The sequence below is a fragment of the Aethalodelphis obliquidens genome, unplaced genomic scaffold, assembly GCF_003676395.1.
Source record: "Aethalodelphis obliquidens isolate GAN/ISIS:26980383/991018 unplaced genomic scaffold, ASM367639v1 scaffold1, whole genome shotgun sequence".
Taxonomy (NCBI): Eukaryota; Metazoa; Chordata; class Mammalia; order Artiodactyla; family Delphinidae; genus Aethalodelphis; species Aethalodelphis obliquidens.
Genome location: NW_020837945.1, coordinates 99,579,689 through 99,605,675, shown reverse-complemented (window position 1 = coordinate 99,605,675; position 25,987 = coordinate 99,579,689). Strand labels below are relative to the sequence as shown.

The 25,987-nt window shown below is 36.8% G+C and overlaps 1 protein-coding gene across 1 annotated transcript in view; it reads right to left on the bottom strand.

The window, feature by feature from the left end:
* The window catches only part of BCHE (butyrylcholinesterase), an 88,883-nt gene that overhangs the window by 2,620 nt on the left and 60,276 nt on the right, over positions 1 to 25,987 (bottom strand). The window contains exon 3 of the mRNA XM_027112501.1: positions 4,478 to 4,644. Within this exon, the coding sequence (XP_026968302.1) occupies positions 4,478 to 4,644 (167 nt within the window). The remainder of the gene's footprint in view (positions 1 to 4,477; positions 4,645 to 25,987) is intronic.

Here is a 25,987-nt window from a genome sequence, read left to right as displayed (position 1 = left end):
TTTTAAATGTTATTTACACAAAATAAGGACTCTAAAATTCTGAAAAAACAAAATTTTTAATATAACAAATAAATGACTGGTAATTTAGCATTTAGACCATGAATTTTAATATTTAGAGAAAAGGTCTTATATCTGATTTTCATTTCCTCTTCATGGAATGATACCAAATCCATTGATTCATATAAATATAAATTTATTTCCTATGTGTCATAATCAAATATCTATACAATTTAGTTATTAAAATAGTTTACTTTTTAGTGCACAAATGCTCTGTAAACCTGAGTACATTTTTACTTTAGAAGTACTGGACATTGATTGAGACAATAAAGTTGAAAACATTTAATTATTTTCTAACAGTATCCAAAGGAACTGAATATACCATAATAAAAAGACAATAAAAAACCTGAGTCCTTTGTCATAAGTCAAAACCAAAATTAGAAGTTTTTCTCCTCCCCCTCCTTCTTTTCTCCCTTCAAAACTGGAACACTACTTAAGTGGCTATAGATTTATCATCATCGGTGAGATGTAGATCTATTTGTTTTGTAGTTAACAGGGTGCTGCAGTGTGAAATAAAGAAAAGAATATCAGTATAGGCTTTGGAATGACATGGGTTGAAATTCCAGCTTGATCAATTATGGTATTAGTGACATAAAAAAAAAATTCTTAACTTTTCAAATTAGTTTTCCAAATGTAAAGGGAGTTAGTAATCCCTATTTTGCAATGTTGCCATGAGGGATAAATGAGATGGTGCTTACATTGTGAAATCAAGTTATATGCATCTACGGGGAGCTCTGGAAATGAATTTACTGCCCTTGTTATAAAAATTTATTCCTAACTTTGCTCTTTATTGAATCAGTGTATAGCTAGATCAATACCAGTAGTTCATGAACATATTGACACAACTTTTTCAGGACTTTGGTGACCTTCATTTTGCCCACATTGTGTCTCATTTGGGGGAAAATCAGGCTCTCTTCCCTACAGAAAGAGGGATAGTAATGAAACTGTTTTTTTGTCTTGTCAATTAAAAAAAGGTGAGCAATATTTCACCAGAGCTGAGTCTATTTAGCCAAGTCTGAGGAGTTAGGACAGAACATAAGAGAGGTGAGTCAACCCCAAATAGTTATTGGAGATGAAGTTAGATGACATTACATTGATATTTAATGGTGCTGAACATTTTGATTAAAAAATAACATATTTCCTGTACTTTGAGAGTTCATTAAAAATATCTTCTGTCCTCTTTACTTGCTTATTTTCCTGTTTGTCAACTAGTTATTAAAATTGCAAAGGATTTCATAATTCTTTATGGAGTAGATCACAAACTTACTAGTTGTCCTTTTATAATTTTTGGTGTATGGTGAGACAGTAGAATGAACTACGATAAACTCAGGCTGGGCTTTCTGAGGACTTCATGTACTTTTACAGTGAAACAAATAGATCATTTAATTTGATTATCAAGTTACCCAAAGCCTTTGTTTATTTGTTCATTTTGTTTTGCTTTTAACAAAGAATGGAAAACTCAAATATGAAATCAGCAAAACTAGCTTGATTTTTTTTCTTCAAACCACCTTTGCACTATCTCATTTTTGTTTGCCATTCTTGCTAAATGATTAGCAAATAGCAGTATATGAGGTTCCAAAGTGACCAATCCAAGTGGTATCTCAGCTCTTAAATTTATATGTGGTCTTCTTTAGTTGTAGCAAGCAACAACTAAAGAACACTTTGGTTCATGATTTATTCAACGCTTTGATTCATGATGTATTCAAAGGTCAAAGGAGGAACCGCTGGATCTGATACTTTTTTTTACTGGGAAGATGTGAAGGTTAAATATTTTTTCCTTTAAATAAATTTACTTTCTCAATTTTAATGAAAAATATTGATATTTTATTGACATTGAATGCCTCATTTCTCTACTTCCTTTTCTTTTTTCAAATGATTATGAGATATTGTGGAGTTATATTCTTAGTGAAAAATCTGAATTTGATAACAGTTGAAACAAATATTGTATTTTATTTCTTGCAGGTGTATGCAATAACAGCCTAGCTGTGTGCTGAAGTATAGTCTGAAAGTTAAGTGCTAGAATTTGTGTGTTTAAACAAGTCTTAAGGATCATTTTATTTGAGAATATTTATTGCTCAGATGTAAACAACTGCTCAAATGGTACTTATAAAGTCTATTGGGCTTCCATCGTGAGTGAGGTAAACATTTCTCCTTTTAAGAAATCCAGTCACTAGTTATTTTTTGAAATTTTCCTTTACTTGTAAAGTTATCTTTTTTTTAAAAAGTAATATTTCCATAAAAACTTCAGCCCAGGTCATCTGAATAACTCCAATTTTCAGAACATTGAAAATTAAAATATTTGAAGTTTTGTGACTTGAAAACTATAAGGTATGGTAATAACATATTTTCTTAATCTTTTAGTCCCTTTATATTTCTTAATCTTTTAGTCCCTTTATGTTTATAAAACCTAAAAACATGACATTTCAAACTGGTTCTGTTTGTTTAAATGTAAACATTTTTATTATTAATGAATATTATTAATGAATATTAATTATTAATGAATATCATGCATTTACTTTAAATTTTATTAAATATATTTCATATAACTCCTTTGGGGGAATTATCTGAAAAAAATACTGCTAAAATATAAAGTTATATTTTCAAGACACACTGGAAATATCCCAGAGCAAGGTATGGTATTTCCATACAGCTCAGTGTTGCTTACACTAGAAAGTTGTTCAGCCTTGTGTAGGATGGAGCAGCATCTAGCTAAAAATTTAGGAGTTTGTTTATTCAACCTGCTTTATAGTAGTTGAGTATTTAGAGATAGAGATTTTGAAGTACATTTTCAAAAATTACTGAGATTGAAATTTTATTTTACCAACAAATACATCACAGTAGACCACATTAGCTCGAACCAGAATGACTCAGTTTGGTTTATAATAAATTGGTCATTTAAAATTTGCCCCTACCCCACCTTATTTCCCTTCAAATTATGACCCTCTCATTTAAAAATATTTTAAGTAACAATTGAGAATATGTAGTCTGTGATTTGTTAAATGGTACCTCTTCTAGTCTCTTGGCAGATTAAATGTGTTACCTCATTGCTATTCACACCCAGAGGACACAAGGGCAGCACTGTAGTTCTGCCAAGGGATGCAGGAGCCCATCTCTGATATATATTGTGCCACCCAGCATTTAGTGATGCACAGAGAACTGGTCTATCAATAATGTTTCCTAAACAGATGAGTCCATAATTATAATTTTGGTGAGTAAAATCTGAGAATCAAAAGGCATATTAAACAATCAAATACAACTCTGAGATGTCCATATTTGCCTGAAAGTAACTCCTAACCGCTCTAAAGAAGAAACTAAAAACATCTACTGTATTGTGATATCTAGTATGTAGCCTGAAAATTGCGGAATGTTCTGATGAACAGAATGGTAAAGTATAAAGGAACTAGTTAGCGATGTGTCTGGTGATTAAAAGTCAATTACTTTTATTTGAAAAATATGGAAAATAGACCTGAGGAGCCACATCAGTTATAAATAGCTGACATTTAAAAAAAAAAAAAAACAGGCAGTGAATTGTATATGTATGTCATTTTTCTCACAGAAAATGTGATCATTCATGTTGGTCATTCAAGTTTAGCCAAATATCTTCTTACCAATGAATTCTGAAATAGTAGGATAATCTGAACAATTTTCCTAGTATTTCCTTATACAAATCTAAGTAATCACTTCCTGAAGAGTAGTTAACTAAATTACTACTTTTTTATTGTATTATGTAATGTATGTAGGTGGTCTTAAATATCTCCAAGCTTAGAATATTTAGAAATATTTGGATTGTGTTTTTAGATATGTAAATTTTAGATATTTTTTCCCCCTTAGAAATCAAGGGTTTTACTATTTATCACTATTTTTTTTCTTATGAGTTATCTATTCCATACATATTAGTATATATATGTCAATCTCAGCCTCCCAATTCATCCCACCACCACCACCACCCCCGTCACTTTCCCCCATACGTTTGTTCTCTACATCTGTATCACTAAATTTGTTTTGCCTCTTTTTGAGTATAAATATATAAAATAAACAATTATACATTATTTATTTTATATATTTATTTTTTCATTTATCCATTAGTTAATTCCACAAAAATTGGCTGAATAGCGAGAGTGCCCTATTTTAGTTCCACTGCTAGGTTTCCTGTTCCTCTAGGGAAAAATTCCTAGTTTTGCTTTCTTTATTTAACTGCTAAGGTGCTGCTTATATAGTAAGCCCTCAAAACATATCTAAACTTGACGGAAGAAGGTTGTTAAAATAATGTACACATTGGAATCAATTAATTGTAAAGTCACAGATGAACATTATCACTGTGCCATGAATAGTCTACCTTTTCCCCCTTTTACATATTCCATTACCAATTATTTAACCAAATACTAAAACAAAACAAAACAAAACAAAAAACAACACACACCTGTCATTTCCAAGACTTTGGGAAAAAATAGTGTCCAGAATCGGCACTGTTGAGCACGTAGTTTAGTGTATACTCTTGGTGACTCTGTATTCAAGGTTAAATATTTTTGTTCATTGCTTTTGAAGACAGGCCATCTTGTACTATTGTTTTGGGTCCCATTTGGATTTCTAAAAAATTAAAGAGAGACATTATAGTTCTACTGAAATCAATGATAGATTAAAAAGTATATATATATATATTGTTCTCAAAAAACAATAAGAGATTTAAAAAGTCAGGAAAATTGTGGAAAAAGAAAAATTGTGGATTTATTTGATGATGTCAAGCATAAATGAACTGGGTTGAATATTTTCAGCACCTTGAAGCACTATGTTAGTTAAAATTGTAGGAATTAAAATTTAAAGAAGAACTTATTACACACATTTCTGCTTAACATACAGGGAGAAAAATATATTCTATTCTAGAATGCTTATATTTTCTTCACACTTAAACATGTGTTTAAATTTGGGACTGATTACACATTTCCTTAGTATGTAATAACCTCGTTACCCTAGGGAACTGCCCTCAGTCTCATTTTTAAGTTGATCTTACATTCTTACAGATCTGTTCACTGATTAAAAATCTTTCAATAATTCCCCAGTGAGTTAGTTCAATAAAGGTTAGTGAACATGCTGCCACCCACATTTCCAAAATTACTTTCAGGTATTCTCTTCATGGGCCAACCAACAGGAATTAGGGACAGTTCCTTAGGGATTCCCTCCTCTATTTTACCTCCTGTCTTTGCCTAGCTATTACTTGTGCTTGGAATTCCTTCATTTTCTAACATCAGGAGTCTAGAACCTTCAGATTCTCTTTTTTGTGCTGATGTTTCCCATATCTTTGTGATTTTTAAATCAGTAACACTTGGCTCTATTTTTCAGAAATTTATGATTTTTGGTTCTTTTGTACCTTGTAGGACTCAATAATATATTATTGCCTAGGTCACACAAACAGAAACTCAAAGAGTAATCATTCTGGAAGTGACTCTGTCTAGATAGTCACTGGTGAGTCTAAAGATTTTTCTTTAATATATTTGTATGCTATTATTATGAGTCAGACCCTGTCTGGGCTCTAGAAACACAAATAAATATGGAAAACATAGTTTCCCTCAGGGAATTTACAATCAAGGACATCCATGAAAACAAAGAACCAACAATATATGGTAGACTAAATCAAGCATAAACAAAGGGACAAAAATTGTCAGAAGAGGGAATTACCTAAAGGAATGCGATTTTAGCTGAAGTAAGGAGAAAAAATAAGGAATTGAACCAGAAAGAGAAGTTTGGAGTGCTAGAGAAAGGGAACAGAATTAACATAGTATAAATAATAAGTGTTCTCTTAGTTCAAATAGCAATGAAAAAACTAGTTTTCTTGGATTCTAAGATAGAGGAGATCCTTTTAGAATTATAGCTTTAGGATATAAGTGTTATAGCAGTAAGATCTGACAGCCTAGGAAAATGGTTTAGACTTTAGCTTGTAGGCATTTACAATTCTTGAGGGATTCTTTGCTAGATGGTTTATTGTGTACATAACATTTTAGAAATATTGACCCGGAGGTGGTATCTAGAATAATCAAGAAACATAGAAACTAGTCACAGATACTTGTATCATAAAAGGAAGACTGAAGTGATAGGGATAAGTAATTCATTCCTTTCTCTTAGATTTGTCTAACTTAAGCAAAGTCATATAAGAAAAACTCCAGTTGAACTTTTCTAAAAGTTTAGCACACAGAATTCTTCATCATTCAAATACCTTCTGTATATTATTAATGGATAGGAAGTTGGGAGTAGTGATAGCAGTTACACTTTTTTTTTTTTTTTTGGCCGAAAGCCTGTGAACCCCTAGAATTTGGAAAGCAAAGCAGGCATTCATCCAGCTTGGTTAACTAGAGGCAGATTTTGCCAACAAGAACTTGTGTTGAATAAGTACCATAAATTCCTAATTTATCACAGATGCACAAATATTCAACCATGATTCAGGGGCTGTAGAGATAAACAGCTTCTTGATGAACTAGTTGATTTTATGTAGGAGTTGGATGATTTAATAAGAATTATTAATAACCAGAGCTATTCAAGCTAAGCCAATATCATAACAGGATTGAAACCGCTTGCTTTAGGGTATTATTTGAAAGAGGTCAGGAAGAAAATTTCTCCAGATCACAGATGGCACACTTGTCTAGGTGAATTATGTAGTCTTTTTCTTTTCTGTTAAAGCTTTAGAAATGAACAAGTACAGCTGCTGGAGGCTGGATATTAAACCAGGAGAACCATTGGTCTGATTCGGTACAGCAATCCTTATGTTCCTAAATTGCCCACTTTCCTTCTAATTCCATTCTAATTAACTTATGGCACCATTTTAACTGCACATTTATTTCTGGCTTCTGCAAATGGTGACTTAAATAGAGCTGACTTGTACTTGAGTTCAAGAGCGAAACACTAATGGCACTGCCAGTGTTCATTTAACAAACTTTGTCCTATGAAATAACTCATGAGATTCCAAATTGTAATTCAGAGATAATAAAATTCCTTTGCCTATGGATGCAGATATAGTTTTCAAAAAGTGATTGAAATAGCTCTTGAAGTGATGAAGCATTTTACTCTATAATTGCAGAAACCTCCAAAGACTCTAAAACTTAACCAGAGACATAATTCTCTTCCTATTTGTATCAATTAAACACTTTGTGAAATACAGTATAATTCCCAGATACAGAATTCTGAAACACTATATAATTTTAATTCCAAAATTATAAGATAAATTTAAACATCTTGAGTTTATTATTTTTCAAAAATATTTTCTATTCTGGTTATAAAATAAAGACCTCAAAGTGACAATACTTAACACTTTCCATGAGATAAAGAAATCTCTTCTCTTTTTGTTACCAGGTTCTTTTCCCAATTTGTGGTATACAAAAGTGGTCTAACAGTCATCCATTTCACTTTTCCTCTGATGTAGGATAGAAAAATTTTAAGACATGGCTTATTTAACTAAAAAAGCAGAGTATCTTTCAAACTGTATTATAGGAAATTACCTGCTTGTCATTGGTATTTGAGCACAGATTTAATAATTCATTTTATGAAGAAATTCTTTAAAAAGACATTAATTTACTCAGGATGCCAGGTATGAAGAAGTAGGATGCACTCAACTTCATGAATCAAGTTTTCTTTGAATTACAAATTCCAATATTGCCTACCCAATCCTAACACAGGACTTAAGATTCCCTTTAAGAATTCAGGGACAGTTATTTCTCTTTTTTTTTTTCTCATTTGAAGAACTTGTCTTTATTTTTATGGGATTTAAGCAAATATCAGAATTATTAAAGGTGTGTTCCATTTGTTTCTTTAGCTTTTTAAAAATTTCCCAGGACCACAGACATCATTTGTTCTTTCTTTCTGACAGGCAGCTCACTTCACCTGTCATCTATTCAATCCCTCTAAGGTGGTCAAGCGTAGGCATTGACAATTTTATTTATTTATTTATTTTTGGCTGCATTGGGTCTTCGTTGCTGCACACGGGCTTTCTCTAGTTACGGCGACTGGGGGTTACTCTTTGTTGCGGTGCGTGGGCTTCTCATTGCGGCAGCTTCTCTTGTTGCAGAGCATGGGCTCTAGGCTGGCAGGCTTCAGTAATTGTGGCACGTGGGCTCAGTAGTTGTGGCTCATGGGCTCTAGAGCACAGGCTCAGTAGTTTTGGTGCACGGGCTTAGTTGCTCTGCGGCATGTGGGATCTTCCCAGACCAGGGCTTGAACCCATGGCCCCTTCATTGGCAGGCGGATTCTTAACCACTGGGCCCCCAGGGAAGCCCAGCACTGACATTTTTAGAAGGTGAAACTTCTAACTATATTTTGTGTTTCCAAACAGTTGCCTTTGGGTCTACCTTCTTCTACTTTGAGATGTGTCCTCCAGAGCTACGGGTTTCCCTGGGGCCGATTGCCGCACCGCAGGTCTAAGGCCCAGGTGTCCAGTCGGCTTTATGAATGATTAAAGTGGTTTTGATCTCCTCTGTTAGACACCTGTGTCTGTCTCCCAGCTCCAAATCACATGCCGCCTCTGGGAAGCCTGTCCGGCTCTCGTTTCCCATCCCATGAGGTGACATCTCCTGTCCTGCTATAATTTCTAGGAAGTCCTGGGGAAGCAAACACTGTGTCCTTACATTGGTGTATCCTGGTAACGTACCCTGACACTTAGGCAGTGCAGGCAAGCTCTGCTGTGACGTCAGATAAGGAACTTCATTTCATGTGCCTCGGTTTCCTCATCTGGACCCTGAGATGGGGCCTGGCGCTGTGTGTGTTCCGTAGGAGCAGGTGAACCACCTCTTCTAGGTGGGCATTTTGACTATGTATTCACTTGTCCTGTTATTTTGGAGGCTCCTTTAGTCCAGAGCTGTCAGTAAATTCCACTTAATCCTCTTTTCTTCCCTGATTTCCTTTAAACACGCATCCTGGGCTGTCTGGTAAGGAGCAGGGCCATGAGAACTGTAGCATTTGGTTGCTTGGGCTTCTGCAAACAAAAACCTCAACAAAGAGTAGCTTAAAAATAAAGTTTTTTTTTTTCCCTGACACTAAAAGGACAAAAGGAGGACAATTCCCAGTTTGGTCGGGTCAGTGACTTACAAGGATTTGTTACCCAGGATCCAGGCCTTCCCCTCTTCCCACTTGGTCATTCTCAGTGTGTCCGGGGTCCTTGAGTGGCTTCAGGAATTCTGGGTGTCCTTACTGTATTCCTTTCTGTATTGGTTCAGTTATCAATCTCTGCAACTAGTTTTTTTTTTCTTTTTTTTGCGGTACGCGAGCCACTCACTGTTGTGGCCTCTCCCGTTGCGGAGCACAGGCTCCGGACACGCAGGCTCAGAGGCCATGGCTCACGGGCCCAGCCGTTCCGCAGTACGTGGGATCTTCCCAGACCAGGGCACGAACCCGTGTCCCCTGCATTGGCAGGTGGACTCTCAATCACTGCACCACCAGGGAAGCCCTGCAACTAGTTTTTAGGATGTGTGACTACATCTAACTTTAGTAAAATTCTTGATCCCCAGCTTCAGGGCAGGGTGGCCCAGTGATTCACTGAGTTTATGGATCGTGGGTTTTTCCTTGCAACTCGAGTCACATTTAACCAAAGCAAATCTCTTCTTCTTCAGTGTCATCATCTGTCAGAAACGTAGACCTTAAGTGGGAACCCACACACAGGATGACCCTGTGTCCTGGGGGGGCTCAGGGGTGACAGGGAGGTGCTTTGTGATTGCAGTAGCTATTAGGGGTTCCCTTCAGAGCCTCTGTTCTGTGATCCTGGCCACTGGAACAGGTTTCAGAGGGGAGCATCAGGCCCATGCCCCCTTCCACACAGCCTGGGGGCCTCTGCCAGACACCTCAGTGTCCACGTATCTGCCTTAGCAGATTCCTGCTAGTGTTGGAGGGTCTTCTGCAGAGGCGAGGGGTGGCTATGTCCCATTGTGAGGACAAGGACACTGGCAGCAGAAGCTTTGGGAAGCACTCCCTGGTGTAAGCGCCCCCAGAGTCTGCCATCAGCCCCACCAAAGAGCCTGCGTAGGCTCCAGTGCCGGGTTGCCCCAGGCCAAACAACGAGCAGGGAGCCAGAGACAGTTATTTCTAACAAAGATATACAGTGATTTTAAAGTGAATATATTTTTGAGTGCTTTACAGTCTAGTAAAATGAAGCCATGATTAGTAGTTGTAAATTGAAAGGCCACCTGAAATATTCCACAATCATAAGAGTGCTAAAGGGATACAGCATATAATGGATAATTTGTTAAATATGCACATATTCGTGGATTTATATTCCATGTCATGTCATGCTTAAATAAAACTGTATTTTTTTTGGGGGGGTGTGAGGTAGAAAAGGATAGTTTTATTACTTTGCCGGGCAAAGGGGAACACAGTGGGATTTTGCCTTCAAAAACTATGTGTCCACAAACAGTACTTTAACTTAAAGAATAGAGGGGTTATAAGAGAATCTGAATTTAGAGATTAAATCCATTCTTTCATTAAACAAATATTAACTGACAGTATAGCATTGAAACTGTGCAACTCAGATTGGGAACTGAACCCACATTCTTTTAACTGAGATCACACACCTGGTCGCAGGACTTAGTGAAGCTCAGGTTCTTGATGTCTCATCACAGAAAGTATTCAGTGAGAGACAAAGTGATAGGTAAGAAGTGGATTTATTTAGAGAGAAATACACTCCACAGATGGAGTGTGGGCAATCTCAGAAGGCGAGAGGCACCAGGGTATGGGATTGTCAGTTTTTATACAGCTGGGTAATTTCATAGGCTAATGAGTGGGAGGAGTATTCCAGCTATTTTGGGGAAGGTGTAAGAATTTCCAGAAATTGGCCCACCACCCACTTTTTGACCTTTATGGTCACCCTTGGAACTGTCATGGCACCTGTGGGTGTGTCATTTAGCATGCTGATGTGTTACAATGAGTATACTGAGGCTCAAGGTCTAGTAGGAGTCTGCCATCTAGGACCTATTTGGTTCTAATCAGTTTATGTTGTATCCTCAGGCTATGTCATTCTTTTAAAGTTGTGCCCTGCCCCCTTCCCTCCTGTTTCATTATGTCAGGCTTGTTTGAATCACTGAAGATTCAACAAAAACAAAAAAGACAGAAATTCCTGCCTCTTACAGTTTTCATTCTATGAGAAAGATAGATGATAAAGATGAAAATAAAGGAAAATGTATAGTATGTTAAACAGTAATAGCTGTTAGAAATAATAATAAAGTGGAGAGTGAGGATGATAGGAAATGAGTATATATTATTTTGTGTGTGTGTGTGTGTGTGTGAAGGGGCAGTGGTGAGGGACTGTATAATAATGAATTTGATTGGCTTTTGTCCACATTTCCTTGTGAGATAAACCCTAAGTCTTTGGAATTTTTCAGTGTACCTGATACTTTATGCTAACAAGGTGACTCATGTTGTGCACATGATGGCTTGACTCAGGGTGAGGCTGCTCACACTGATAATTTTAGGGAAAGAAGTATCCTCACCAGAAAGGCTAACCATGTGATTAAAGGGTTGGGACTTTGAACCAAGTGATATCATCCTGATCTCCAGGAAGGAGAGGAGCCTGAAGATTGAGTTTCACCACTTGGCCAATAATACAATCAAACATGCCTTTATGATGAAACACCAGTAAAACTGTGAACCTCAAGTTCAGGTGAGCTTCCTGGGTTGGCAATTCTCCATGTGCATATTGTCACAATTTTTTTTTTTATGATAAAGAAACTGGATTTTATTTTACATGCCATCAGAATATTTCAAAATGTTTAAGAGCGTTAAGTGAAAGGATAAGATCTATGTTTTATTGTGTGAATTTTTGAATTTTATTTTATTTTTTATACAGCAGGTTCTTATTAGTCATCAATTTTATACACATCAGTGTATACATGTCAATCCCAATCACCCAATTCATCACACACACACAACCCCCACTGCTTTCCCCCCTTGGTGTCCATATGTTTGTTCTCTACATCTGTGTCTCAATTTCTGCCCTGCAAACTGGTTCATCTGTACCATTTTTCTAGGTTCCACATATATGCGTTAATATACGATATTTGTTTTTCTCTTTCTGACTTACTTCACTCTGTATGACACTCTCTAGATCCATACATGTCTCTACAAATGACCCAATTTCCTTCCTTTTTATGGCTGAGTAATATTCAATTGTATATATGTACCACATCTTCTTTATCCATTCGTCTGTCGATGGGCATTTAGGTTGCTTCCATGACCTGGCTATTGTAAATAGTGATGCAATGAACATTGGGGTGCATGTGTCTTGTTGAATTATGGTTTGCTCTGGGTATATGCCAAGTAGTGGGACTGCTGGGTCATATGGCAATTCTATTTTTAGTTTTTTAAGGAACCTCCATACTGTTCTCCATAGTGGCTGTATCAATTTACATTCCCACCAACAGTGCAAAAGTGTTCCCTTTTCTCCACACCCTCTCCAGCATTTGTTTGTAGATTTTCTGATGATGCCCATTTTAATTGCTGTGAGGTGATACCTCATTGTAGTTTTGATTTGCATTTCTGTAATAATTAGTGATGTTGAGCAACTTTTCATGTGCTTCTTGGCCATCTGTATGTCTTCTTTGGAGAAATGTTTATTTAGGTCTTCTGTCCATTTTTTGATTGGGCTCTTTGTTTTTTTTAATATTGAGCTGCATGTGCTGTTTATATATTTTGCAGATTAATCCTTGGTCCATTGATTCGTTTGCAAATATTTTCTCACATTCTGAGGGTTGCCTTTTCATCTTGTTTGTAGTTTCCTTTGCTTTGCAAAAGCTTTTCAGTTTCATTAGGTCCTATTCATTTATTTTTGTTTTAATTTCCATTATTCTAGGAGGTGATCAAAAAAGATCTTGCTGTGATTTATGTTAAAGAGTGTTTTTCCTATGTTTTCCTCTAAGAGTTTTATAGTGTCTGGTCTTATATTTAGGTTTTTAATCCATTTTGAGTTTATTTTTGTGTATGGTGTTACGGAGTATTCTAATTTCATTCCTTTACATGTAGCTGTCCATTTCTCCCAGCACCACTTATTGAAGAGGCTGTCTTTTCTCCACTGTATATCCTTGCCTCCTTTGTCATAGATTAGTTGACCAAACGTGCATGGGTTTATCTCTCAGCTTTCTATCCTATTCCATTGATCTATATTTCTGTTTTTGTACCAGTACCATATTCTCTACATTACTATAGCTTTGTAGTATAGTCTGAAGTCAGGGAATCTGGTTCCAAGCTCTGTTTTTTTTTACCTCAAGACTACTTTGGCTATTCAGGGTCTTTTCTGTCTCCTTATAAATTTTAAGAGTTTTTGTTCTAGTTCTGTAAAAAATGTCACAGGTAATTTGATAGAGATTGCATTAAATCTGTAGATTGCTTTGGGTAGCATAGTCATTTTCACAATATTGATTCTTCCAATCCAAGAACATGGTATATCTTTCCATCTGTGTCACCTTTGATTTCTTTCATCAGTGTCTTATAGTTTTCTGAGTACAGTTCTTTACCTCATTATGTAGGTTTATTCCTAGTTTTTTATCATTTTTGTTGCAGTGGTGAATGGGATTTTTTCCATAATTTCTCTTTCTGATATTTTGTTTTTAGTGTATAGGAATGAAAGAGATTTCTGTGCATTAATTATGTACCCTGCAACTGTACCAAATTCATTGATTAGCTCTGGTGGCATCTTTAGGATTCTCTATGTATACTATCATGTCATCTGCAAACAGTGACAGCTTCACTTCTTCTTTTCCAATTTGTATTCCTTTTATATCATTTTCTTCTCTGCAATGGCAAGGACTTCCAAAACTATGTTAAATAATAGTGGTAAGAGTGGACATTCTTGTCTTGTTCCTGAACTTAGAGGAAATGCTTTCAGTTTTTCACCATTGAGAATGATGTTTGCTGTGGGTTTTTGTACGTGGCCTTTATTATGTTGAGGTAGGTTCCCTGTATGCCCACTTTCTGGAGAGTTTTTATCATAAATGGGTGTTGAATTTTGTCCAAAGTTTTTTCTGCATTTATTGAGATTATCATATGGTTTTTATTGTTCAGTTTGTTAATATGGTGTATCATATTGATTGATTTGCATATATTAAAGAATCCTTGCATCCATGTGAAAATTCCCACTTGATCTTGGTGTATGATCCTTTTAATATGTTGTTGAATTCTGTTTGCTAGTATTTGGTTGAGGATTTTTGTATCTATATTCATCAGTGATATTGGTCTGCAATTTCCCTTTTTTGTAGTAGCTTTGTCTGGTTTTGGTATCAGGGTGCTGGTGGCCTCATAGAATGAGTTTGGCAGTGTTCTTTCCTCTGCAAATTTTGGAAGAGTTTGAAAAGGATTGGTGTTAGCTCTTCTCTAAATATTTGATAGAATTCACCTGTGAAGCCATCTTTTGGACTTTTGTTTGTTGGAAGATTTTTAATCACAGGTTCAATTTCAGTGCTTGTGATCATCTGTTCATATTTTATATTTCTTCCTGGTTCAGTCTTGGAAAGTTAAACCATTCTAACAATTTCTCCATTTCTTCCAGGTTGTCCATTTTATTGGCATAGAGTTACTATAGTAGTCTCTTATGATGCTTTGTATTTCTTCAGTGTCTGTTGTAACTTCTCCTTTTTCCATTTCTAATTCCATTGATTTGTGTCTTTTCCCTTTTTTTCTTGATGAGTCTGGCTGATAAGTTTAATCCATTCATGTTTAAGGTAATTATCCATATGTATGCTCCTATTACCATTTTCTTAATTGTTATGGCTTTGTTTTTGTAGGTCCTTTTCCATTTTATCAATTTTGTTTATCTTCTCAAAAAAACAGCTTTTAGTTTTATTGATCTTTGCTATTGCTTTCTTTGTTTCTATTTCGTTTATTTCTACCATGATCTTTATGATTTCTTTTCTTCTACTAACTTTGGGTTTTGTTTGTTCTTCTTTTTCTAGTTCCCTTAGGTGTAAGGTTAGATAGTTTATTTGAGATTTTTGTTGTCTCTTGAGGTAGGATTGTATTCCTATATACTTCCCTCTTAGAACTGATTTTGCTGCATCCCATAAGTTTTGGGCTGTCATGTTTTGTTGTAATTGTCTCTAGGTAGTTTTTGATTTCCTCTTTGATTTCTTCAGTGATCTCTTGGTTATGTATTAACGTATTGTTTAGCCTCCATGTGTTTGTGTTTTTTCAGTTTTTTTTCCCTGTAACTGATTTCTTATCTCATAGCGTTGTGGTCAGAAATGATGCTTGATATGATTTCAATATTCCTAAATTTACCAAGGCTTGATTTGTGACCCAAGATGTGATGTATCCTGGAGAATGTTCTGTGTGCACTTGAGAATAAAGTGCAATCTGCTGTTTTTGGATGGAATGTCCTATAAATATCAATTAAATCTATCTGGTCTATTGTGTCATTTAAAGCTTGTGTTTCCTTATTAATTTTCTGTCTGGATGATCTGTCCATTGGTGTAAGTGAGGTGTTAAAGTCCCCCACTCTTATTGTGTTACTGTCAAATTCTTATTTTATAGTTGTTAGCAGTTGCCTATGTATTGAGGTGTTCCTATGTTGGGTGTATATATATTTATAATTGTTATATCTTCTTCTTGGATTGATCCCTTGATCATTATGTAGTGTCCTTCCTTGTCTCTTGTAACATTATTCATTTTAAAGTCTATTTCATCTGATATGAGTATTGCTACTCCAGCTTTCTTTTGATTTCCATTTTCATGGAATATCTTTTTCCATTCCCTCACTTTCAGTCTGTATGTGTCCTTAAGTCTGAAGTGGGTCTCTTGTAGATAGCATATATATTGGTCTTGTTTTTGTATCCATTCACTGAGCCTGTGTCTTTTGGTTGGAGCATTTAATCCATTCATGTTTAAGGTAATTATTGATATGTATGTTCCTATTACCATTTTCTTAATTGTTATGGGTTTGTTTTTGTAGGTCCTTTTCTTCCCTTGTATTTCCCACTTAGAGAAGTTCCTTTAGCATTTGTTTTAGAGCTGGTTTGGTGGTGCTGAATTCTCTTAGCTTTTGCTTGTCTGTAAAGCTTTTGATTTCTCCATCGAATATAAATGAGATTCTTGCTGGGTAGAGTAATCTTGGTTGTAGTTTCTTCCCTTTCATCACTTTAAATATATTGTTCCACTCTTTTCTGGTTTGTAGAGTTTCTGCTGAGAAATCAGGTGTTAACCTTATGGGAGTTCTCTTGTATGTTATTTGTCATTTTTCCCTTGTTGCTTTCAATAATTTTTCTTTGTCTTTAACTTTTGTCAATTTGATTACTATGTGTCTCAGCGTGTTTCTCCTGCTTGGAACTCTGCAATTCCCTGACTTGGGTGGCTATTTCTTTTCCCATGTTAGGGAAGTTTTCAACTATAATTTCTTCAAACATTTTCTCGGGTCCTTTCTCTCTCTCTTCTCCTTCTGGGACCACTATAGTGCTAACGTTGTTGTGTTTAATGTTGTCCCAGAGATCTCTTAGGCTGTCTTCATTTCTTTTCATTCTTTTTTCTTTATTCTGTTCCACAGCAGTGAATTCCACCATTCTGTCTTCCAGGTCATTTATCCGTTCTTCTGCCTCAGTTATTCTGCTATTGATTCCTTCTAGTGTATTTTTTATTTCAGTTATTATATTGTTCATCTCTTTTTGTTTGTTCTTTAATTGTTCTAGGTCTTTGTTAATCATTTCTTGCATCTTCTCAATCTTTGCCTCCATTCTTTTTCCGAGGTCCTGGATCATCTTCACCATCATTTTTCTGAATTCTTTTTCTGGAATGTTGCCTATTTCCACTTCATTTAGTTGTTTTTCTGGGGTTTTATCTTATTCCTTCATCTAGTACAAAGTACTCTGCCTTTTTATTTTGTCTAGCTGTCTGTGAATGTGGTTTTCCTTCCACAGGCTGCAGAATTGTAATTCTTCTTGCTTTTGCTGTCTGCCCTCTGGTGGATGTGGCTATCTAAGAGGCTTGTTGCACACTGCCACAATTGATACCATGAAGGTAATATATCTCTGAGGACATTGAAAGTTTCTGTTTGGAACATTGTCAGTCATAGATTTTGATCTATGTATCTCTTACATTCATTCTGAACTATATCTTTTTGCTATATTAAAACTGTTCATTGTAATTATAGCATTGTTCTCAGTTCAGTGAATCATTCTAGTGAATTATCAAATCTGAGGGCATCAGTGGGGACTCTGAACTTGCAAGGGTTGTCAGAAATCTTGGGCCAACTTGACAATCTGAAGGCTGTGTCTTCACCTTGACTTTGGCTACCTCGGGTAGTGAAACTCTGCAATATTTGATAGGAAATAAACTTTTAAGTGAAGAGTTGACAGAGGACAAGAGTATGCCATCCAATTTATTTAAGAGAAGAATATTTTAACAAGAGCAAGAGGAGACCTTCAAGATGACAGAGGAGTAAGACGTGGAGATCAGCTTCCTCCCCATAAATACATCAAAAACACATTCTTGTGGAACAACTCCTATGTAACACCTACTGAATGCTGGTGGACCTCAGACTTCCTAAAAGGCAAGAAAATCCCCACGTAAATGGGTAGATCAAAAGAAAAAAAAAAGAATAGAGATGATACCTGTACCTCTGGGAGGGAGCTGTGAAGGAGGAAAAGTTTCCACACACTAGAGGGCCCCTTTACTGGTGGGGTTTGGGGGGGGCATGAGGGGAATCTTTGGAGCCATGAAGGAGAGCACAGCAACAGGGGTGCAGACGGCAAAGTGAAGAGATTCCTGCACAAAGGATCTATGCCGCCAAGCACTCACCAACCTGAGAGGTTTGTCTACTCACCCACTGGGGTGGGTGGGGGCTGGAAGCTGAAGTTATGGCTTTAGAGGTAAGACCCCAGGGAGAGGACTGGGGCTGGTGATATGAAGACTGTCTGAAGGGGGTTAGTGCACCACAGCTAGCTGGGAGGGAGTCCAGGAAAAAGTCTGGATCTGCCAAAGAGACAAGAGACCATTATTCCAGGGTGCACGAGGAGAAGCGATTCCTTCCCTGTGTGCCCACAGAAGCAGAGCACAACCTAAGTGAGTTCTAGATACAGGCGCGAGCCGTGGCTATCAGCTCGGACCACAGAGATGGGCATGAACTGCTAATGCTGCTGCCACTATAACAGCAGAATCCTATGTGAAAGTGCAGGTAACTACCCCAACACCCCCACACACACTGGGAGCCTGTGCAGCACACACTGCCAGGGTCCCATTATATAGGGACAATTTCCCCAGGAGAACACATGGTGTGCCTCAGGCTGTTGCAATGACATGCCAGCTTCTGTCGCTACAGGATCATCCCACATTCTAATTATGACTACCATACCCCTACTTCTCCCCAGCCTGAATGAGCAAGAGAGCCCTAATCAGCTGCTGATCTGCTCCTGTCTGGGTGGAGAACAGACTCCTGAGGGAGGCCAGCACACAGAGGTAGGGCCAAAACCAAAGCTGAACCCCTTTGTGAGCTGTGCAAACAAAGAAGAGAAAGGGAAATTTGTCCTTGCAGCCTCAGGAGCAGCAGAAAAAATCCGCACAATCAACTTGATAAACTCTGCATCTGAAGAATACCTCAATTGACAATGAATGTTAACAAAATTGAGGCAGTGGAATTTGGGAGCAACTGTAGACTTGGGGTTTGCTTTCTGAGTCTAATTTCTTTTTGGTTTTATGTTTATCTTAGTTTAGTTTTTAGTGCTTATTATCACTGGTAGATTTGTTTATTGGTTTGGTTGCTCTCTTCCTTTTTTTTTTTTTCTTTTTCCCATTTTGTTTTAGTGTGTATACATATGCTTCTTTGTGTGATTTTGTCTGTTTAGGTTTGTTTGGTCTGTTTGCTTTTTTCTTTCTTTCTTTCTTCCTGTACTTCTGAACCACATGGGTGGCAGGGTCTTGGTGCTCTGAACAGGTGTAGGGCCTGAGCCTCTGAGGTGGGAGGGCTGAGTCCAGGACATTGGACCACCAGAAACCTCCCTGCCCCACGTAATATCAGTTGGCGAGAGCTCTACTAGAGATCTTTGATTCAACACTAAGACCCAGCTCCAGCCAATGGCCAGCAAGCTCCAGTGCTGGATGCCCCATGCCAAACAATTAGCAAGACAGGAGCACAAACCCACTCATTAGCAGACAGGCTGCCTAAAGTCATACTATGTTCACAGACACTCCAAAACACACCACCAGACACAACCGTGCCCACTAGTAGGACAAGATACAGGCCCACCCACCAGAACAAAGGCACCAACCCTTCCACCAGGAAGTCTACACAAGCCACTGAACCAACCTCACCCACTGGGAGCAGACACCAAAAATAAAGAAACTATGAACCTGCAAACTGTGAAAAGGAGATCGCAAACACAGTAAGTTAAACAAAATGAGAAGACAGAGAAATATGCAGCAGATGAAGGAGGAAGGTAAAAACTGACCAGCCCAAAAAAAGGAAGAGGAAATAGCAGTCTACATGAAAAATAATTCATAATAATGATAGTAAAGATATACAAAATCTCAGAAATAGAATGGAGAAAATACAAGAAACTTTTAACAGGGAGCTAGAAGAACTAAAGAGCAAACAAACAATGATGAACTACACAATAAATGAAATTAAAAATACTCTAGAAGGAATCAAGAGCAGAAAAACTGATGCAGAAGTATGGGTAAGTGACCTGGAAGATAAAATAGTGGAAATAACTGCCACAGAGCAGAATAAAGAAAAATGAATGAAAAGAATTGAGGACAGTCTCAGAGACCTCTGGGACAACATTAAATGCACCAATATTCGAATTATCGGGATCCCAGAAGAAGAAGAGAAAAAGAAAGGGTCTGAGAAAATATTTGAAGAGATTATAGTTGAAAACTTCCCTAAAGTGGGAAAGGAAATAGTCAATCAAGTCTAGGAAGTGCAGGGAGTCCCATACAGGAGAAATCCAAGGAGACACACCCAGACACATAATAATCAAACTATCAAAAATTAAATTCAAAGAAAAAATATTAAAAGCAGCAAGGGAAAATCAACAAATAACATTAATGGGAAATCCCATAAGGTTAAAAGCTGAACTCTGCAGAAAGCAGTGGCAAGACATATTTAAAGTGATGAAAGGGAAGAAACTACAACCAAGATTACTCTACCCAGCAAGGATCTCATTTAGATTCAACAGAGAAATTAAGAGCTTTACAGATGAGTAAAAGTTAAGAGATTTCAGCACCACCAAACCAGCTTTACAACAAATGCTAAAGGAACTTCTCTAGGCAGGAAACACAAGAGAAGGAAAAGATGTACAATAACAAACCCAAAACAATTACTAAAATGGTAATAGGAAAATACATATCGATAATTACCTTAAATATAAACGGATTAAATGCTTCAGCCAAAAGACATAGACTGGCTGAATGTATACAAAGACAAGACCCATATGTATGGTGTCTTCAAGAGACCCACTTCAGACCTAGGAACACATACAGACTGAAAGTGAGGGGATAAGAAAAGATATTCCATGCAAATGGAAATCAAAAGAAAACTGGAGTTGCAATTCTCATATAAGACAAAATGGACTTTAAAATACAGACTATTACAAGAGATAAAGAAGGACACTACATAATGATCAAATGATCATTCCAAGAAGAAGATATAACAATTGCAAATATTTAGGCACGCAACATAAGAGCACATCAAAACATAAGGAAAATGCTAACAGCTATAACAGGGGAAATCGACAGTAACACAATAATAGTAGGGAACGTTAACACTCCACTTTCACCAACAGACAGATCATCCAAAATGAAAATAATTAAGGAAACACAAGCTTTAAATGACACATTAGAACAGATAGACTTAATTGATAGTTATAGGACATTCCATCCAAAAACAACAGCATACACTTTCTTCTCAAGTACTCACGGAACATTCTCAAGCATAGACCATATCTTGGATCACAAATTAAGCCTTGATACATTTAAGAAAACTGACATCATATCAAGTATCCTTTCCAACCACAATGCTATGAGACAAGATATCAATTACAGGAAAAAAACTGAAAAATACAAACACATGGAGGCTAAACAGTACGCTACTAAATAACCAAGAGATCACTGAAAAAATCAAAAAGGAAATAAAAAAAATACCTAGAAACAAATGACAATGAAAACATGATGACCCAAAACCTATGAAATGCAGCAAAAGCAGCTTTAAGAGAAAAGTTTATAGCAATACAATCTTACCTCAAGAAACAAGAAAAGTCTCAAATAAACAACCTAATGTTACATCTAAAGCAATTAGAGAAAGAAAAACAAAAAAATCCCCAAAGTTAGCAGAAGGAAAGAAATCATAAAGATCAGATCAGAAAAAAATGAAAAAAGAAATGAAGGAAACAATAACAATGATCAATAAAACTAAAAGATGGTTCTTTGAGAAGATAAACAAAATCGATAAACCATTAGGCAGACTCATCAAGAAAAAAAAGGAGAAGACTCATATCAGTAGAATTAGAAATGAAAAAGGAGAAGTAACAACTGACACTGCAGAAATACAAAGGATCATGAGAGACTACTACAAGAAACAATATGCCAATAAAATGGACAATCTGGAAGAAATGGACAAATTCTTAGAAAAGTACAACCTTCCAAGACAGAACCAGGAAGAAACAGAAAATATGAACAGACAAATCACAAGCACTGAAGTTGAAACTGTGATAAAAATTTTCCAACAAACAAAAGTCCAGGACCAGATGGCTTCACAGGTGAATTCTATCAAACATTTAGAGAAGTGCTAACACCTATACTTCTCAAACTCTTCCAAATATAGCAGAGGGAAGAAAACTCCTATACTCATTCTACGAGACCACCATCACCCTGATACCAAAACCAGACAAAGATGTCACAAAAAACGAAAACTACAGGCCCATATCACCGATGAACATAGATGCAAAAATCCTCATCAAAATACTAGCAAACAGAACCAATAGCACATTTAAAGGATTATACACCATGATCAAGTGAGGTTTATCCTAGGAATGCAAGGATTCTTCAATATATGCAAATCAATCAATGTGATACACCATATTAACAAACTGAAGAATAAAAACCATATGATAATCTCAATAGATGCAGAAAAAGCTTTTGACAAAATTCAACACCCATTTATGACAAAAACTCTCCAGAAAGTGGGCACAGAGGGAACCTACCTCAACATTATAAAAGCCATATATGACAAACCCACAGTCAACATCATTCTCAATAGTGAAAGACTGAAAGCATTTCCACTAAGATCAGGAACAAGACAAGGTTGCCCACTCTTACCACTATTATTCAACATCATTTTGGAAGTTTTAGCCAAGGCAATCAGAGAAGAAAAAGATATAAAAGGAATCCACATTGGAAAAGAAGTAAAACTGTCACTGTTTGCAGATGACATGATATTATACATAGAGAATCCTAAAGATGACACCAGAAAAATACTAGAGCTAATCATTGAATTTGGTAAAGTAGTAGGATACAAAATTAATGCACAAAAATCTTTTGCATTCCTATACACTAACAACAAAAAATCTGAAAGAGAAATTAAGGAAACACTCCCACTTACCACTGCAACAAAAAGAATAAATTACCTAGGAATCAACCTTCTTAAGGAGACAGAAGTCCTGTATTCAGAAAACTATAAGACACTGATGAAAGAAATTAAAGAAGATACAAACAGATGGAGAGATATACTATTTTCTTTAATTGGAAGAATGAACATTGTGAAAATGAATATACTATCCAAAGCAATCTAAAGATTCAGTGCAATGCCTATCAAACTACCAATGGCATTTTTCACAGAACTAGAACAAAAAATTTCACAATTTGTATGGAAACACAAAACACCCTGTATAGCCAAAGCAGTCTTGAGGAAGAAAAATGGAGCTGGAGGAATTAGGCTCCCTGACTTCAGTCTATACTGCAAAGCTACAGTAATCAAGACACTATGGTACTGGCACAAAAACAGAACTATATATCAATGGAACAGGATAGAAAGCCCAGAGATAAGCCCACCCACCTCTGGTCACCTTATCTTTGATAAAGGACCAAGAATATACAAAGACGAAAAGAGAGCCTCTTCAATAAGTGGTGCTGAGAAAACTGGACAGCCACATGTAAAAGAATGAAATTAGAACACTTCCTAACACCATTCACAAAAATAAACTCAAAATGGATTAAAGACCTAAATGTAAGGCTAGACACTAGAAGACTCTTAGAGGAAATATTAGCCAGAACACTCTTTGCCATAAATCACAGCAAGATCATTTTTGACCCACCTCCTAGAGTAATGTTAATAAAAATAAACATAAATGGGACCTAATGAATCTTAAAAGCTTTTTAAAAGCTACTGTACAGGAAAGGAAACCATAAACAAGATGAAAAGACAATCCTCAGAATGGGAGAAAATATTTGCAAATGAAGTAACAGACAAAGGATTAATATCCAAAATATACAAGCAGCTCATGCAGCTCAATATAAAGAAAACAAACAACCCAATCCATAAATGCACAGAAGACCTAAATAGACACTTCTCCAAAGAAGATATACAGATTGCCAAAAAACACATGAAAGGATGCTCAACATCATTAATCATTAGAGAAATGCAAATCAAAACGACAATGAGCTATCTCATCACACTGGTTAGAACGGCCATTGTCAAAAACTCTAGAAACAATAAATGCTGGAGAGGGTGTGGAGAAAAGGGAACCCTTTTACGCTATTGGTGGGAATGTAAATTGATACAGCCACTATGGAGAACAGTATGGAGATTCCTTATAATACTAAAAATAAAACTATCATATGACCCAGCAATCTCACTAATGGGCATATACCCTGAGAAAACCATAATTCAAAAAGAGACATGTGGGACTTCCCTGGTGGCCAGTGGTTAAGAATCCGCCAGTCAATGCAGGGCACACAGGTTCCAGCCCTGGTCCAGGAAGATCCCACATGCCATGGAGCAACTAAGCCTGTGTGCCACAACTACTGAGACCGTGTGCCACAACTACTGAACCCGCATGCCACAACTGCTGCAGCCTGCATGCCTAGAGCCTGTGCTCTGCAACAAAGAGAAGCCACCACAATGAGAAGCCCACACACCACAACAAATAGTAGCCCTGCTCACCGCAACTAGAGAAACATGAGCACAACAATGAAGAACCAACACAGCCAAAATAAATAAATAAATTTATTTAAAAAAAGAGAGACATGTACCACAATATTCATTGCATCACTATTTACAATATCCACGACATGGAAGCAACCTAAGTGTCCATCGACAGATGAATGGATAAAGAAGATGTGGCACATATATACAATGGAATATTATTTGGCCATAAAAAGAAATGAAACTGAGTTATTTGTAGGCAGGTGGCTGGACCTTGAGTCTGTCATACAGAGTGAGGTAAGTCAGAAAGACAAAAACAAATGCTGTATGCTAATACATATATATGGAATCTAAAAAAAGTGATTCTGTTGAATCTAGGGTCAGGACAGAAATAAAGACACAGACATGAAGAATGGACTTGAGGACACATGGATGGGGAAGGATAAGATGAGATGAAATGAGACAGTAACATTGACATATATGCACTATGAAATGTAAAATAGATAGCTGGAAGCAGCTACATAGCACAGGGAAATCAGCTCTTTGCTTTGTAACCACCTAGAGGTGTGGGATAGGGCGGGTGGGAGGATATGCAAGAGGGAGGGGATATGGGGTATATGTATACATATAGCTTGTTCACTTTATTATACAGCAGAAACTAACACAACATTGTAAAGCAATTATACTCCAATAAAGATGTTAAAAGAACAAAAAGAAAAAGGAGGAAACAAAGGCTGGTGAGACAGGTGTGTGCCTGGAGTTTTCCAAGAATAACAAGTAGGAGAGTGTGGCTCAGGTGAAGCCAGCCAGGGAGGGAGGATTGAGAGTTGACATTATTTAGTGACCTGTGTCCTTTATGATTTTTTACATCTACTCTGATTGAGAAAATAAGCAATTGGAGGGTTTGCACAAAGAAAGGATAAGATCTTTAAAAATATTATCTCTGAGAATTGACTGCAGAGAATCCAAGAGCAGAAGCAGAGCGATTAGTAAGGAGACCACAGGAATAATTTAGGTGAGAGATGATGATTGCTTGATCCAGGGAAGTAGTAGCAGAAAATGAGAGAAGTGCTCAGAGCTTGCAATATTTAGAAGGTAGAGCTCTTGCAATTGGCCAATGGATTAGATGTGGAGAGAAGGAGAGCAGTCAAAGATGACTCCAAGGATTCTGGCCTGAGGAATTGGGAGGATTAACGGAGTTGCCATTATTCAGATACGAAATGCTGCAAGAAGAGCATATTTGGAGGAAAATATCACGAGTCAGCTCTTTCAATGTCTTTAGGAAAAACGTCAGCTTTTTTCTTCCTATTCAGGGAAATCCTCATTTCTTCCCTACTGTGTATTTCTTCCCTGTGTGTCTCCTTTCCTATCACATAGAACACTTCACTTCTGACACTTCTGGTCATCAACTGTGTGAAGGCTTTTCTCACAACAATAAGCAAGTCTTTGACATCAGCTTGGTGTCCTACAATTTAACTAAATTCTGACACTATCTACCTCGACAGAGCGTCAGATCTCACAGGAAAGGACTCAGTCCCACAAGACTGCCCCACCCTCTTGACACACTTTAGATGCCAGTAGAAAGTTCAGGTTATCACCTGTGCTTCTGACCAACCAACTATAGACTGGAGGTTCCAAGGACCCCTTTCTCAGGTTTGATTAATTTGCAAGAACAGTTCACAGAACTCAGAGAAACACTTATTTATAATTACCAGTTTATTAAAGGATATGATAAAGGATACAGATGAACAGTCTGATGAAGACATACATGGAGTGAGCTCTGGGAGGGTCCAGAACACAGGAGCTTCTGTCCACATGGAGTTGGGGTGTGTCACCCTTCTAGTGTGGATG